The sequence below is a fragment of the Triplophysa rosa genome, linkage group LG15 (genome assembly GCF_024868665.1).
Source record: "Triplophysa rosa linkage group LG15, Trosa_1v2, whole genome shotgun sequence".
Lineage (NCBI taxonomy): Eukaryota > Metazoa > Chordata > Actinopteri > Cypriniformes > Nemacheilidae > Triplophysa > Triplophysa rosa.
This window is the reverse complement of record NC_079904.1, coordinates 17,550,609-17,566,217: the sequence shown is the minus strand read 5'-3', so window position 1 is coordinate 17,566,217 and position 15,609 is coordinate 17,550,609. Positions and strand designations below refer to the sequence as shown.

Sequence of the window (15,609 nt, the reverse complement as noted above, 5' to 3'; positions counted from 1 at the left end):
ATTAAAGGTGCAGTGAACTGGCCGTTTTTTATTGCTTTATACTATTGTCTGATGTCTACTTATGACATTCGTGTGGTTTTTGCATTCGAAAACATCAAAATCAATAAGTAATAGGCTATTTTCTACCTTGGTTTTGATGCCGGCTGGAGAAACGCTCGTTTTTTAAGGGCGGGCCGCATAGAAGACTTGGAAGTAAACGCCCACTGCTATGATTGGATAGCAGCTTGCGTAGTTGACTTAGTTGAGCCTTCTGTGAATTTGGTTAGACACGTAACGTTACGTAACATGATTTTACTCAAATTTACGGACTTATTTCCCGCATGTATGGCAAGGCTTTGCGTATAGTTTGTATAGCCTATAGTTGTATGGTGTTTAGTGATATATGACCGTACATGTCAGCATTTAAGACCCACGAACCGGACAGATCACCGCGATCACGGGTCTCAAATGTTATAGTTTTCATGATAAATAAACAAACGGTAGACTCCCGGCTAAAATGACCCAGCACCAGAAATAGGGCTGCAACTAACCATTATTTTGATAATCGATTAGTTGGGCGATTAGTTTTTCGATTAATCGGATAAAAATGTAATTGCATCTTTTGCTTTTAATAAGTAAATCAGATATGGGAGAAGTATACACAACTGAACTCATTAGCCTTCTCCCAAAATGTTGTGAATGTCTCCATAATTAATACACCTGGTGAGTTGATTCAGGTGTGTCATATTAGAAGCAACTGACAATAGTCTCTCCCAAACGTGGGAGCGAGGGGAGGGTCGGCCAAGGAAATAATTTTTTTGTGCCATGAAAAGTGAGATATTTGTCATTCAAATGTAGTGAAGTACAGTAAAAAGTAAACAGAAAAAGTAATACTTAAGTACACTTTTTGAGTATTTGTACTTAAGTACAGTTCTCAAGTAAATGTACTTCGTTACCCACCTCTGAACTAAATAAACCACCAAATCAGGGTATTTAGCCTATTATGTACTTTGCAAAGTGCAAACGCCAAAAAATTGGGTTTTACTAATATAATCTTTAATTTTGTCATTTAAAACACCTCTCCCTTTTAAACTTTAAAACTGCGCAGCTTGAAGAGATGCATGTAAAACACGTCTGACTTTAAAACTGCGCACCTCGCGTTGCACGGAGAGAGACGCATGCACCGAGAGACACGTCTGACTTTAAAACAGCACAACTTGTGTCACACGGAGAGACGCATCCACGGAGAGACACGTGTGACTTTAAAACAGCACAACTTGTGCCCCACGGAGAGACACGTGTGACTTTTAAACTGCGCATCTCGCGCAGCACGGAGAGACACGTGTGACTTTTAAACTGCGCATCTCCGGCTGCACGGAGAGACAAGTGTGACTTTAAAACTGCGCACCTCGCGCAGCACGGAGAGACGTCTGACTTTAAAACTGCGCACCTCGCGCTGCACGAAGAGACGCATCCACGGAGAGACACGTCTTACTTTAAAACTGCGCAGCTCATGCTGCACGGAGAGATACATCTAAAACGGTAATTTTAAAAGGGAAGAAGAAGCGCTTGATTTATAACTGCGCAGCTCGCAAGTGACGTCACAGACCAACTAATCGATAATGAAATTTCGTTGACAACGAATTTCATTATCGATTATTATCGATTAGTTGTTGCAGCCCTAACCAGAAATAATATCAAAACACTTCAAAACAGCCTCCATTATTCGCAAACGGTGGATAAAACCTTGAAAAATGATATATGAGCCCGCCAAATCACAGAGATGCCGATTACAATTATTACAAATGACTAGAGGTCCCCAAGGTAATACTATCAGGGCATATCAAGCGATCTCTAACAAAGCAATAGTGACGCATAGTACAAATATGTTTTACTCACATAAGATTGCTGCTCCATTCCCATCGGATCCAATATTGACGGCACAGCACAGCTTTTTAATTTTAGTCACTCCGCAAAGACTTGTTCAAGGAATCCGCGTTGAAATGAAGCGAACAAACGCTCAATTTTTTTCCCCACTTGAGCTGGAACGTCTTTAAAAATGAACTTCAACCACGCATACCTACTTTCGGAATCCGAAGGAAGGTTATGCAGCGACTGTGTCCTTCCACAACCAGGCACTGCACAATATTTTGCGAACTTTAACGGCATGATGCTTAAACTCGCTCTATCTGGTTCTGTGCAGCTTGTGTTCAGTACTGTCATGCGCGAACCAGTGGGCAGGGCTCGAGAAGTAGGCGTTGATATTCTTCTGTGGAGGCGGTGTTCAACCTATATATCAGGGGTCACCAACTAGCGGACTCCGGTCCGGATGCGGACCGCGAGATGCATCCGTCCGGACCTCAAAGCCTTTTGACATAATAAATAAATGAACGCCTAACATTATTTTATAATGCAATCAAATTTATACCAGGCACATCAAGGTCCGCTCAGTAGCAGTTTGGGTCCTACGGCGCCACGGACAGTTAACATATGCGCACTGTTGCCACGTTCAGATGTCGACGTCTCGACGAGAGAAGAGAGCCGGGACAGACTCGCTGCACAGCGCGTAGACGGATGTAACTGTCAGTGACTGAAAAACAATGTCCTTTTCAAAAGTTAGAAAAGTTGATGCTGAAAACCATGTTTTCCGAGATGAATGGGTCGAGAGATTTGCATTTATTCTTCCTGCATCGAGATGCACGAGACCGGTTTGTCTCATTTGCTCGGAGTCTGTCGCGGTTGTCAAAAGTGGAAACTTTAAAAGGAATTATGAAATTAGACAGAGACACTTTGAAGAAACTTACAAGCAGCAGTCCGAGGTAAGGACACAGAAAATATATTAGCTCAAAGCCCAGTAGTAGCGATCTACATGGGTCCTCCCTCACTCACTTACCGCCCAACAACGAGCGAATGTTCGGCTAAGAATACAGTGGATCTTAGGAAAACATAACAAGCCCTTTACTGATGGGAAAATAGTAAAAGAGTGAATGGAGGCTGCGTGTGAAACACTTTTAGAAGGAAAATAAAGACATGAACTAAAAGAAAATATTAAACTAACCCCCCTTTCAGCTGCACCAGCCACAAGAAGAGCTGAAATGTTATCAGATGATGATCAGTCGCAACTTGATGTTGCTATTTGTTCATCTCAGTTCAACAGAAAACAACACTTTAGTTTTCTTTTAAAGTTGATAATGTTGAAATGAATGTATGTTCAATGCAGGTTTAGAGATTATGGCATTTTGCACATTTTCCTTCATTATATTGTTGTCAGACATTGTTATGCCATTGTATAGATATGAAAAGACATGTTTATTTCTTTGGTCTGCCAAAAACCATCAATTCATGATTTTAGGTATTTAATTGTCCGGACCTCGACTGACAAGGAGGGTTTGTTTACTGGACCTCAAGCAATTTTAGTTGAAGACTCCTGCTATATATGATAGGTGCATTCCAGAACCTGTCGTTCGCTGAGCCTCGTGTCAATAACAGTTGTTATTTCAGTAACAAGGGCATTTTCAGGTCTGACACTTACAGGATGTTCGCTTGAATACGATTCCCTCTTATATAACAAAAGCTTGTGTGTTCAAAATTGTGGTCCTAGTTCACTGTACCTTTAAAACATGCATGTGAATCTCCTCCCTCTACTGACCCTTATTTCTCTTCATAGAATACGAAGAAACAGTTAAAACTAAAATTAAATCATGTTTTATATATATATACATATACAGGTGCTGGTCACATAATTAGAATATCATCAAAAAGTTGATTTATTTCACTAATTCCATTCAAAAAGTGAAACTTGTATATTATATTCATTCGTTACACACAGACTGATATATTTCAAATGTTTATTTCTTTTAATTTTGATGATTATAACTGACAACTAATGAAAATCCCAAATTCACTATCTCAGAAAATTAGAATATTACTTAAGACCACTACAAAGAAAGGATTTTTAGAAATCTTGGCCAACTGAAAAGTATGAACATGAAAAGTATGAACATGAAAAGTATGAGCATGTACAGCACTCAATACTTAGTTGGGGCTCCTTTTGCCTGAATTACTGCAGCAATGCGGAGTGGCATGGAGTCGATCAGTCTGTGGCACTGCTCACGTGTTATGAGAGCCCAGGTTGCTCTGATAGTGGCCTTCAGCTCTTCTGCATTGTTGGGTCTGGCATATCGCATCTTCCTCTTCACAATACCCCATAGATTTTCTATGGGGTTAAGGTCAGGCGAGTTTGCTGGCCAATTAAGAACAGGGATACCATGGTCCTTAAACCAGGTACTGGTAGCTTTGGCACTGTGTGCAGGTGCCAAGTCCTGTTGGAAAATGAAATCTGCATCTCCATAAAGTTGGTCAGCAGCAGGAAGCATGAAGTGCTCTAAAACTTCCTGGTATACGGCTGCGTTGACCTTGGACCTCAGAAAACACAGTGGACCAACACCAGCAGATGACATGGCACCCCAAACCATCACTGACTGTGGAAACTTTACACTGGACCTCAAGCAACGTGGATTCTGTGCCTCTCCTCTCTTCCTCCAGACTCTGGGACCCTGATTTCCAAAGGAAATGCAAAATTTACTTTCATCAGAGAACATAACTTTGGACCACTCAGCAGCAGTCCAGTCCTTTTTGTCTTTAGCCCAGGCGAGACGCTTCTGATGCTTCCTGCTGCTGACCAACTTTATGGAGATGCAGATTTCATTTTCCAACAGGACTTGGCACCTGCACACAGTGCCAAAGCTACCAGTACCTGGTTTAAGGACCATGGTATCCCTGTTCTTAATTGGCCAGCAAACTCGCCTGACCTTAACCCCATAGAAAATCTATGGGGTATTGTGAAGAGGAAGATGCGATATGCCAGACCCAACAATGCAGAAGAGCTGAAGGCCACTATCAGAGCAACCTGGGCTCTCATAACACCTGAGCAGTGCCACAGACTGATCGACTCCATGCCACGCCGCATTGCTGCAGTAATTCAGGCAAAAGGAGCCCCAACTAAGTATTGAGTGCTGTACATGCTCATACTTTTCATGTTCATACTTTTCAGTTGGCCAAGATTTCTAAAAATCCTTTCTTTGTATTGGTCTTAAGTAATATTCTAATTTTCTGAGATACTGAATTTGGGATTTTCATTAGTTGTCAGTTATAATCATCAAATTAAAAGAAATAAACATTTGAAATATATCAGTCTGTGTGTAATGAATGAATATAATATACAAGTTTCACTTTTTGAATGGAATTAGTGAAATAAATCAACTTTTTGATGATATTCTAATTATATGACCAGCACCTGTATATTATATATATATCATAAATTAGTTGCTGTCATGAGATTAAAAAAATTAATCTGATTAATCACATTTTTTCTGTGATTAATCACGATTAATCGCACATAACAATTATATTTTAAAAATATTATTTACATTTTGATAATTTACATTTAATCTTCAAATTGATGTAGAAACACATATTTCTTTAACAGCATCATTTTATGAAAGCTAACATTTTGATATTAGTATTGTAACTGATGTCTCTATTAAATTGATTATTTAACATGAATTATAGCCATTCAACAGTATAATTGAGAGCTCATGTAGGAAATATACAGAAATTAAGGACACTTTACAGTCTTTAATGCTAAATTATAAATTAATGCAGAAGAATTCTCATTAAAGCTACAAAATCACATTGATTTCTTCTTTTATTTTGTTCTTTGATTAACATTAGTGCAGGAGTCAAGCCCTTTAAGAGCTGTCTCAGTACGCAGATCTGACCGTCACCGCACTCCCATTTTCACAACTCTTTGCATTCATTTAAGATTTTATTTTACACTTTGAAGTCTGTGCTTAAGAAAATGCTAGACAAAACGGGCTTTCTGACATAATCTTGTGTGGTTTTATCAATTCAAGCACGAAAGAGAACTTAACACGGATGCGCTGTCTGACAGAGATTCACCGACGCAGCCTTTAGCCCGTGACTGTATACACCAGACTGGACCTCGCGTTGCGTTTTGCCGCGTCCCACAGTATAGAAGCGGTCTATCTTCATTGAACGCGTCGAAGCAACTGCTTCAAATCGAGCTTAAGTGGTTTAAAAGCCTGTACATGAATAAGAACGTGATTACATAATGTAACGCTAAACAAAGGATGTTAAAACAAATGGATGCTGCGTTAATTGCGATAAATATTTTCTCACGCGTTAATTTGAAAAAATTAATCGCATGCGTTAACGCGTTAACGTTGACAGCCCTAATATATATATATATATATATACAGGGCTCGACATTAACGCTTGTCCGCTTGTCCAGGACAAGTGAGTGTTTTGTATGGGCAAGTGAGAGATAATTTTACTTGCCCGACTGGACAAGTAACTTGAAAATAATAACAACAGTGCGACATATAGAATAATAAGAATATGTGCATTAGACAGAGCTGCGTGTTTGTGTGTAGTACGTTTGTCGTGGTTGTGCTTGTTTGTGTGTGACAATAATCAATGGCGCACCGCACTGAGTCCATGTACTGTGCACATAATTCACTCAGACACGCAGAACAGCCATATGACATTTAAATAACAGGATTCCGTATGTAGTTAACATACAAGATGAGTGATGGTCGAGGATTTATCTGCGTCTGCACTGTATGAGGATGTGAACACATGAACTTCATCTCCAGAGTTGCTCTGAGAGTTTATTTTATGAGCGTTTACTGTTTGAGTGAAGCTATCGGCAAACACAAAAACTCAAGCGTCTTCCCGAAGACCCGTCAAAATAAAAGTCCCGTTAAATTGAACACTCAGACAAAAAAATACTGTGGTGTACTATAGTATTTGCTTTTGAAAATTGTAGTGCCCTTGTAGTGAATTGATAAACACTGTATACTATAGTAAAGTTCAAAAACTCTACAGTATCTAAGAATTTTACTGCAGTTTACTATAGTAAATACTATAGTATACTACAGTAATTTGTGTGGACAAATATACCACTATTGTATAGTTAAAAAGGAAAAATACACAACTGAGAAATATTCAAACAAATTTAGGTAATCTAAAAATGATATGGCCCTAATTTATCCATCTGTATGTAACATGAATGTCTTTTGTCAGTTACCCGTCTATTCATGATGAACTGCACTTGCATAATTTTTTTTTTAATGATGACAACAGACGATTTATACTTGTGCTCCTACTGTTTGGCCTGTGCTACCAAACTTTAAACCTCTTTAGCACCAGTGCTACGTGCAGAAAAAGTTAACCTACAGCCTTAACACTGATAATAATTACTGCTTGCCTTTGTTTTATAGCAGTCACGGAGAGTAGGCCTATAACCAAATTCAGGCGGCCAAAGCGGACACTAGTTAAAATGCTTAGATGCAAACTTGACCAATCTAGATCTGGAACAAATTAATTCAAATTAAATATCATTTTTTTATCGTTGGACAAGTAATTTTTGTATTCGGACAAGTGAATGACAAGTTTACTTGTCCGAAGGACAACCACATGACAATGCTTAATGTCAAGCCCTGATATATACATATATATAACGTAATGCGAACTTGCAATTGTTATACCTGTGCTACAGTCATCTGATGATGTCCCATTGCGACATGAACGGGTGTAAATACGTAACGTAACCGCTCATGCGGGAGATGCACGCGAACATCCAAACACGTCCGTTTAGCGCATGTTTACATAGAAAAATAAGGATAAAGTAGTGCCGCGGTGTAGAAAGACACATTTTGTGTGAATGGCCGGTCACTGTAGCTCACATCACACACATACTGTGTGCAGTAATAGCGCACGCTCTGTACAGTAATGAAAAACAACCTCCAAACAACAGACACGGCTCCTCTTTTTGACAGTTCTTCTGTGTCACTGCGTTCTACAGCTTCAGTTTCAAAACTTTCGATGCCTATCCTATCCATATTCGCCGTCACGCTTTAGTAACACAGCTGTGCCCTCACCACAGTGCGACAGTGCAAAGGGACCCCACTGAAACGCGCTGCGCCGCATTCAGCACGTTGTTTAAACCAAATACACCGGTAATGCGGTATATTAAAAATTAATATCATAACAAAAATACACACCGGTATTCGGTATGAACCGGTATATAGCCCAGAACTACCTTTAAGTATAAAAAAATAGAACAGAAATTTTAGCATAGTAATGATTTTAAAAATTACATCACTTACATATGGTGGCATCATGCTCCTAAACTGGGCATGGAACTGTGATGCCATGCCTCCAGGTGGCTGCTGCCCACCGTTGAGTTTATGCTGAGGACCAGCGGGGGGGAGTCTGTCTCTGGCATCTCGCTTATCTCTGCCCTCCCCAGCCGAGGTTTTGCCTGCCTCATCAGAGTCTCCTGAGGGAGATGGTGTGCCTCTACCCACTCCTGACTCCTCGGAGGGCTTGCTGTCCGTCTCTGAGGAGCTGGGAACAACATTTAGGTTCCTGCCTCCACCCTCTCGCCAACTACCCACATCTGAGCCAAGGATGATAAAACACAATTTCTCACAAAATGCTGCTTTCCAAAATAATTACAGACCACACATTTATTCTGATGCAAATAAAAACATTTTTTTTATTTAAAGCGATAGTTCACCCCAAAATGAAAATCCTGTCATCATTTACTCACCCTCTTGTCATTTTAAACCGGTATGACTTTCTTCCGCAGAACAAGAAGATATTTTGAAAAATGTGGTTAACTGGTCCCCATTCACTTGCATTGGCTTTGTGTCCATACAGAAGACGTAAATGGCAGCCAGTGCTGTTCGCTTACCAACTTTCTCCAAACTATCTTCTTTTGTATTTTGCGGATTAAAGAAAGCCATAAAGGTTTGAAATGACAAGAGAATGAGTAAATGATGACAGAATTTTCATTTTTGGGTGAACTATCACTTTAAACGATTCTGCTCAGTCCAAGATTTTTCCCCAAAGTGTAAGGAAAGGATGATGTTCTCACTCTGAGGCCTGAGGCTTGGGCCCGGTCCATAGGGCTCATCTTCCTGCTCGCCTGGTTTTTCCGCATCACCCGCTGCCTGCAAACTCGGAAACTCCTGATGGAACTGACTGCTCATCCGAGGAGCTCCTGCATATGCAGCATAATCGAAGTACTTTACTTTAGCAGTGCTTTATAAATCAGTCACGATCACTTTCATAACCTTCTTGCTTGAGCATTTAGATATGAATAAACAGGGTACCGTCTAGCTGTCCAGACTGTTTGCTGTTGGCCCAGGAGCGGCTGCCTACCACAGGGGCATCGGTGGTCTGGGTAACAAGTGACTTGGGCTGTGGTGGAGGAGTCTCTTGTTGTCTACAATTACATTAGCGCAGTGTTACTGGCACAGCAGTATATAATGTGCCAAACACTATAGACAAATGACACTACATCTCTGACCCATTTAAAACCAACACTTCTAAACAAATCCAGATCTAAGCAGCAGCAATGGAGACACTGCCATTATTCAAAACAAGAAGATTGAATCAAACTCTATTACACTTATGCTAAATGTTGACTAGTGATTTGGCAGCTGCCAATAAGCCTGACACTGAGTTTATCTTAATAGCTAGTAGGTTCAAAATAGCTGGTTGTCCACTGGAGTCTAGTGTTTTCATACCGTTCCTCTCCTGGCTGATCCTGTCTGGAGGCCCACCCGCTGCCGTCCTTGGGTACGATGCTAACGTTGGGATCGTTGCCTTTGTTTTCTGCTTTCAGGCTGGGCAGGTTGGCCGGAGGGGGCATGCGCCGACTGGCCGCAACTTTGCCCAGACTTTGGAGCCCATGTCTGGCAGCAACTGAATGGAATATGAAGAATGAACAAAAATATGTCTCTTACCATAAAGTCTATGTCAATTTTAGAAAGCTTTAAAATAAAACCGAGGATGCTAACACAAGTGCATGTGCTCTCTTTCTCGCTCTCTCTCCTAAAACTCATATGAATGCATGGTAGTGATCAGGGGACAAAGGCTGCTTATTTGATGCAGTGATGCACAGGAGGCTGATTAGGGATGCGGGGGGTCAACAGTTCAATTCTCTAGTCCATTACTTGACACTTTCCTCTAATGAACAATGCTTATACAGAGTGAGTGGACATTGAGACAGCAAATTATCCCCCCAAAAAATATAAGAAAATGAAGCCTGTTTAAGAATCAGTAAGACTTGTATACAGTGATTTTACTGTGATGACAAATAAAAGTAAAAACTAAACATTTTACTTTAGATTTTTGTAATTTCCATTATTTTCCAAACGTTTTCTCACTGGCTTAATATCATAATGCAATCGTCTGTGATTTAAATCAGCAAGGCTGTATCTTTCATTCAAAATTAAAATCGGTTATGGGGTTACATATGCATAAAAATAATTTACCCAGTTACAGCACAAATGTGTTTAGGAATAGAGATGCTCAAGAGTCTCACCTGCAGTTTTCTGGGTCTCCAGAGACTTGCCCTTGTATGTGTTGAAGAGGCTAAGGGTTGCATACTTGGTCTTGCCATCCTTTGCCTTGGTGCTCTGCCCTGACTTCTCTGACATTTCGCTGGAAACTCATTGAGTCTGGTCCTGCGGCCTCACCCCTCAGAACCAGCCCCTTGATTGAAATATCAAGAATCAATTTGAAAAGTATTGAATAAACAGTAATCCCAGATGCATACATTGAAGTCTTGAACGATATTTCATGTTAGTCTTAGAATAGGCTGCAAAGCAACACCAGCAGCTCGAGAAATGAGATTCTTGAGACAATGATGTGAATGAGAGTAAGCAGCTCATCACCTTTCCTGAGCAAAAAGTTGTTTTTTAACTGCCGATACCGACATCTAGAGAGCAGGTTGGTAGATGGAAGACAGAAAAACACTGTACGCAAAATTGCAGCATTCACAAACACTTTCCAAAATGCTTCACTTAAAGCATTATTAAACCACAAAGGTAAGCAGAATAACCCCTAACTACTTTTGTTAATAAATAGCTTTAAAATGACCAACCATCGACTGATACATGTCTGGTCTGGATACATAAGCTCAGTTTAAAAGTAGACGGGAGCACAAACTCAGTCGAGACATACAGGTTTGAAATCATAATGTGTCAAATTGATGATGCATATCACGTTGCCATGCCGACATCAAAGGAGATGGTGGATTGACAGCGTGTGTGTGTGTGTTGGGGGGAGTAATCTACCGTGAGCCACATGGGACTTCATTTATAATTGATGTGGCATCAGGGTTTATGCCAAGACAGCACAGTAGAAGCAACAGGGTCACCTCCACATGTCCATATACATAATTACATTCACTGTACTACATTACACAACTCACAACACCTGTGCGTAGCACACATGTTCCGCTATTCTGTACAGAACAGAATACATTAGTATCAAAATCTTCAGAACCTGTAAGGAAACCTTTAATATGAAGCCAGGCTTAACTCTGGAGCAATAGTCATGAAATCCTTTATAACAAACGAGAGCATCTCTGGAGTTTAAACATCCTCTACACATGTATGCACAGTACAGAAATCCACAAACCAAACAAACTCCCAATAGCTTTCACATACACAAGTCAAATGACAACAAACGATGAAAATGAAAGCAGTCGTCTTTTGCTAGGACCACTTCATCTAAAATTGCCTAGACAAATATTGCAATGAGTAAAAAACGGGTTGAGCTCCAAAAGTTAAAAGCAGAGCTCCCTCCCTGAACTGAGTTTGAGATAGTGAGATCTTAAAGAAAAAGAGATCCATTTTGCTCCAAGATAAAGCTGTCCTATCTAGAGGTACATTTTCTGTCTTGCTTCCATCCCCTCATCCCCCATCACCTGGCCATCTGCCTCCAAAATACACAAGCCAATCACTGTGCCAGCTTTCCTCCGACGTTCCCAAGTGAGCATCCGTGCGATCACTGGCATTGAACTGCAGCCCCCGAGGGACAGGGAAAGTCAATACCCATTCAATAGATTAGCCAGGGACTTTCTCAAAGCAACGAGGAATTATAATCGGAAATCTCTCCGTGTTCAACTCTTTATGGCTAAATCTGCTTCAAAACCTTCGCTTGATCATCTGATCCTGTGCCTTTTCTTAGTTAAAGGCTCTCTATCAAGCCTTGTCTTTTGACCAGCTGTGTCCTCGATAGCATTTCTTTTTATGAAATATGAAAACACAGAGCCTTTATTAATTGGAGGAAGTTTAATGATCAACTCCACCTCCACTGAGGCTTATACATACCTTCCCTTGATTTCTACCCTTCTGCCACCACTACAAAATCAGGAACAATTCTGACTTGTTCCTGGTTGTTAAAACACTGTGTTGTGCTCCGATCCTCAATCCGACTCTCTCTAAAAACTCGGTTCACAAACTCTCATAGATGTGCAGTTCATAGGCCCAGTAAAGGTGTTTTAACGTCACGCACACGCCTACACAATACAGAAGTAATTTGAGGATGTCTCACAAAAATAACGCTTGATCCATTTCTTATTCATTGAGAGATAACAAACAGCAGTTAGTTATCCAGTCGGTATCCAGTTTTAGGTATATCACATCTATGCCCGAGTACGTACATTTATTAAGACAACCTGGTGATAATCATCAGCTGCTGCTTCTCACACATACACAGAGTAAAGTGAGACCGATGTCTGCTCATTTGCATGCTCTGATTTTAATGTTTTGTTTGATGTACTTGGAAAAGACATGGAAGCCTTCACTTTCGATTATCCTTCCTCTACGAAACCATGAATAGGTAACCAGTGCCTGTGTGCAACTCTTCCTCGTGAATGTTAACTTGCTTTTCGGCTTGAAAATACACTAAATAGAGTGACCGGTTTGGGGCCAAGCGCATCCAGCAAGCATACGACTGAACAAATCAAACAATTTTCAAAATACTTAGTGCAGTATTTATTGAGAAAGTCCGATATTTCTTAAGAAGCCTGGTCAGATGGGCCCGATGAGGTGGCCTCCGAAGCTCTATTCTTCCCGAAATCTCCCTCCGGCTCTTTTGTTACATACATTTAGCACTAACGTTACATTTGTTAATAATGAAGACGGCCTGGATGAACGAACATGAAAGCAGACTACTGAGTGTATGATAATGATGGTGTGATTTGTCGTGCGAGTGGCTCATGGCAGTGCTAACATTAGCAGGGACGTCGTTTTTTCTCGTCAAATACAACAGCAGCACCACGCTGACTAGTTAACATAACGTAATGTTACCTGTCTCCGCCGGTCCCGACTCTCTCCTCAGGTAATTCGTTTATTCCGTCCGGTCGTTTGGTATCCTGGCCCGCTTTGTATTGTGTGTGTGTTTAAGTGTGTGTGGCCGGCTGTGGATTACAAAAGCTTGTGCTATGCTATTCCCACACTGCTGCGGCTAGCCGAACAGCTAGCGACCCACAAAATCTCCTCTACGCACGAGAGAAATGGCGCTTTTCTCCACCTCTCTGTCTTTTATTCGTCTTTGACTCTCTCCGATGCGCCGCCGGTGTGAGGTGAGCAGTAAGGGGCGGTCAGCGGTTTCTCGCGGTCTCGTGCTGAGACTCAGCTCTGGTGCGCTCGAGAGAGGGCCCCGCTCGCGCCGCGGCCTGTCGCACAATCAAAGATGGCAGAGCGCCAATCCATGAGAGCCTGACGTCATCACGTACAGGCGCTGCGCAGCGTCAGACAGTCAGCCAGCCAGCCAGCTAGTGAAGACGCGGCTTTAACATGTATCACGCAGCAGATGGCGACCTTCATACTTTATGAGAACAAAATTACGTATTAAAAGGCGTATGCATGTGTTGCAAATCCAATGACGCTGGTAATATGGTTCTCTCTGCCCAATCAATCTGCCCGATCTGTGTGTAAACACGACACATTTTGCTATCGGTACAGTACGCTTGGAACCTCAACCGAAGTGGTAGGCTACTAAAGAAAGTATTACTGTGCCCAGTGGAAAAAAGTGAGCTATACCGTGCAGTACTATGCAGTGGAAAAGCGTCAATTGTAACATTATTTGATTTTATTAAAGTACCAGTGAAATTAAAAATTACAATGCCTATATTTTTTCATGAAATATTGCAGCGTTTTTGGTAAATAGTTTATCAATGTGGGTTATTCTCTTTTAAAAAACCGTGTGCCCTCATAAAGTTAAGATAAAATCTGAAAATGCACTTCCGTCCAGTAATGACTAACGTTATCCATCATAATTGACGTATGTTAGACGGCTTGGGCGGAGCATCCGTTAACCCCTCCCCTTCAACTGTCAGTCTGCTGCCAGTTCCATTTCAAAATACAACGGCTGTTTTTATACATCCAATCAAATCGCAGAGAAAGACGAAAGCTACGCCCACTATTTTTCTCATTCAAAATTCCATTTCACTTCGAAATGCCTCAAAATACGGAAGTAAAAACGATCGCAACGTCCGGCTCACGGGACTTTAAGAATTAAGAAATTATTTTCATAATGATTATCAGTAAAAAAATCAATATATATAGGTTCTTATGGCATTTCTTTGTAAAATATGCATTCAAAAAAGCATAAAAAAAGACATTGGCAGAAACACACTGTTAATAAGTAAAGAAAGTGCTATCAGAATTGAAATAAACAGATGCACACCAGAGAACCAGATTTATTCAGCACTTTTTGTCAGAGGTATTTCTAAATAAAATATATATTATTTGTTGGCCAAAACAACCATTGGGTTCTTTTTCAGTGCAATCGTTTTATAATAGTTTAAACATTTAAAACTAACAAGTCTTTTATTGACAATTTAATAAATTATTTTTATTGATTTTTTTAAATAATTAGTATTTAATTCTGTTGTAATTTGCTATTCAACTTTGGTGACATTTATTGGTATAAAGCTGTTTCTATATTTTTTCCTCAAATTTACAAAACTAACTCAGTCCAAACGTTAACATATGATAAATTCGTAATAATGTGATGTTAGGCCACCTGGACAATCCACAAAAGTTTTTATGTTTTGTGATAAATTTTTAAGAGTTTCAACCTGACCTGAGCCATTGAACTGTCTACTGGTCTTCAGAAAAATCATCCGGGTCCTGCATAATCTTTGCTTTTCCTGCATCTTTTGCATATTTGAAGGCTGTCCAATAATGGACAATAATGACTATATGATGATGAGATCCATCTTTTTCAAATGAGAGACTCACACAGAACTCCTACCAAAGGTGGGGACTTTTACTGATGCGCAACAAAGCAAAAATACATTAAAAGTCATCTAGATGTAAATCTTTAAACAAGAGGATTGTTGTACATTGATTTGTGTTATTATTAGCCCTATTTTCTAATTGTTATATTCTATGCTAGAAATGAGAAGCAATGGAGATGAATGTCAAGAGACTAAATATGTTGTTAAGGAAATAATTTCACTTGTTCCACTTTTAATTCCAAATCAACAAAATATTTTTTAATTACAGAATAAAAATCAGACAATACACAAATGTAGAAATGTAGCAAACTGTTTCAGAATGTTGATGAATCTTAATAAATTTAGTTACAACATTATCAACATCCCTTGAATTTTGAGAGTGATGATGTCAACCAAAGCATAAATTAAATAAAAAAATTACTTAACTTCTCTCTCACTCTTATCAAAGTCACTTGCTGTGATTTCAGATTTCATACAAAATGTGTCATGTTTCCTGA

General features: G+C 40.0%; 1 protein-coding gene across 1 annotated transcript in view; it reads right to left on the bottom strand.

The window, feature by feature from the left end:
* prrc2c (proline-rich coiled-coil 2C) overlaps positions 1–13,587 on the bottom strand; it is a 36,417-nt gene extending 22,830 nt beyond the window's left edge. The window contains exons 1-6 of the mRNA XM_057353882.1: positions 13,176–13,587; positions 10,400–10,569; positions 9,600–9,777; positions 9,183–9,295; positions 8,945–9,070; positions 8,172–8,464 (exon numbers count right to left, since the gene is read on the bottom strand). Of these exons, the coding sequence (XP_057209865.1) occupies positions 8,172–8,464; positions 8,945–9,070; positions 9,183–9,295; positions 9,600–9,777; positions 10,400–10,514 (825 nt within the window). The 5' untranslated portion in view covers positions 10,515–10,569; positions 13,176–13,587. The remainder of the gene's footprint in view (positions 1–8,171; positions 8,465–8,944; positions 9,071–9,182; positions 9,296–9,599; positions 9,778–10,399; positions 10,570–13,175) is intronic.
* Positions 13,588–15,609: the final 2,022 nt, after the last annotated feature.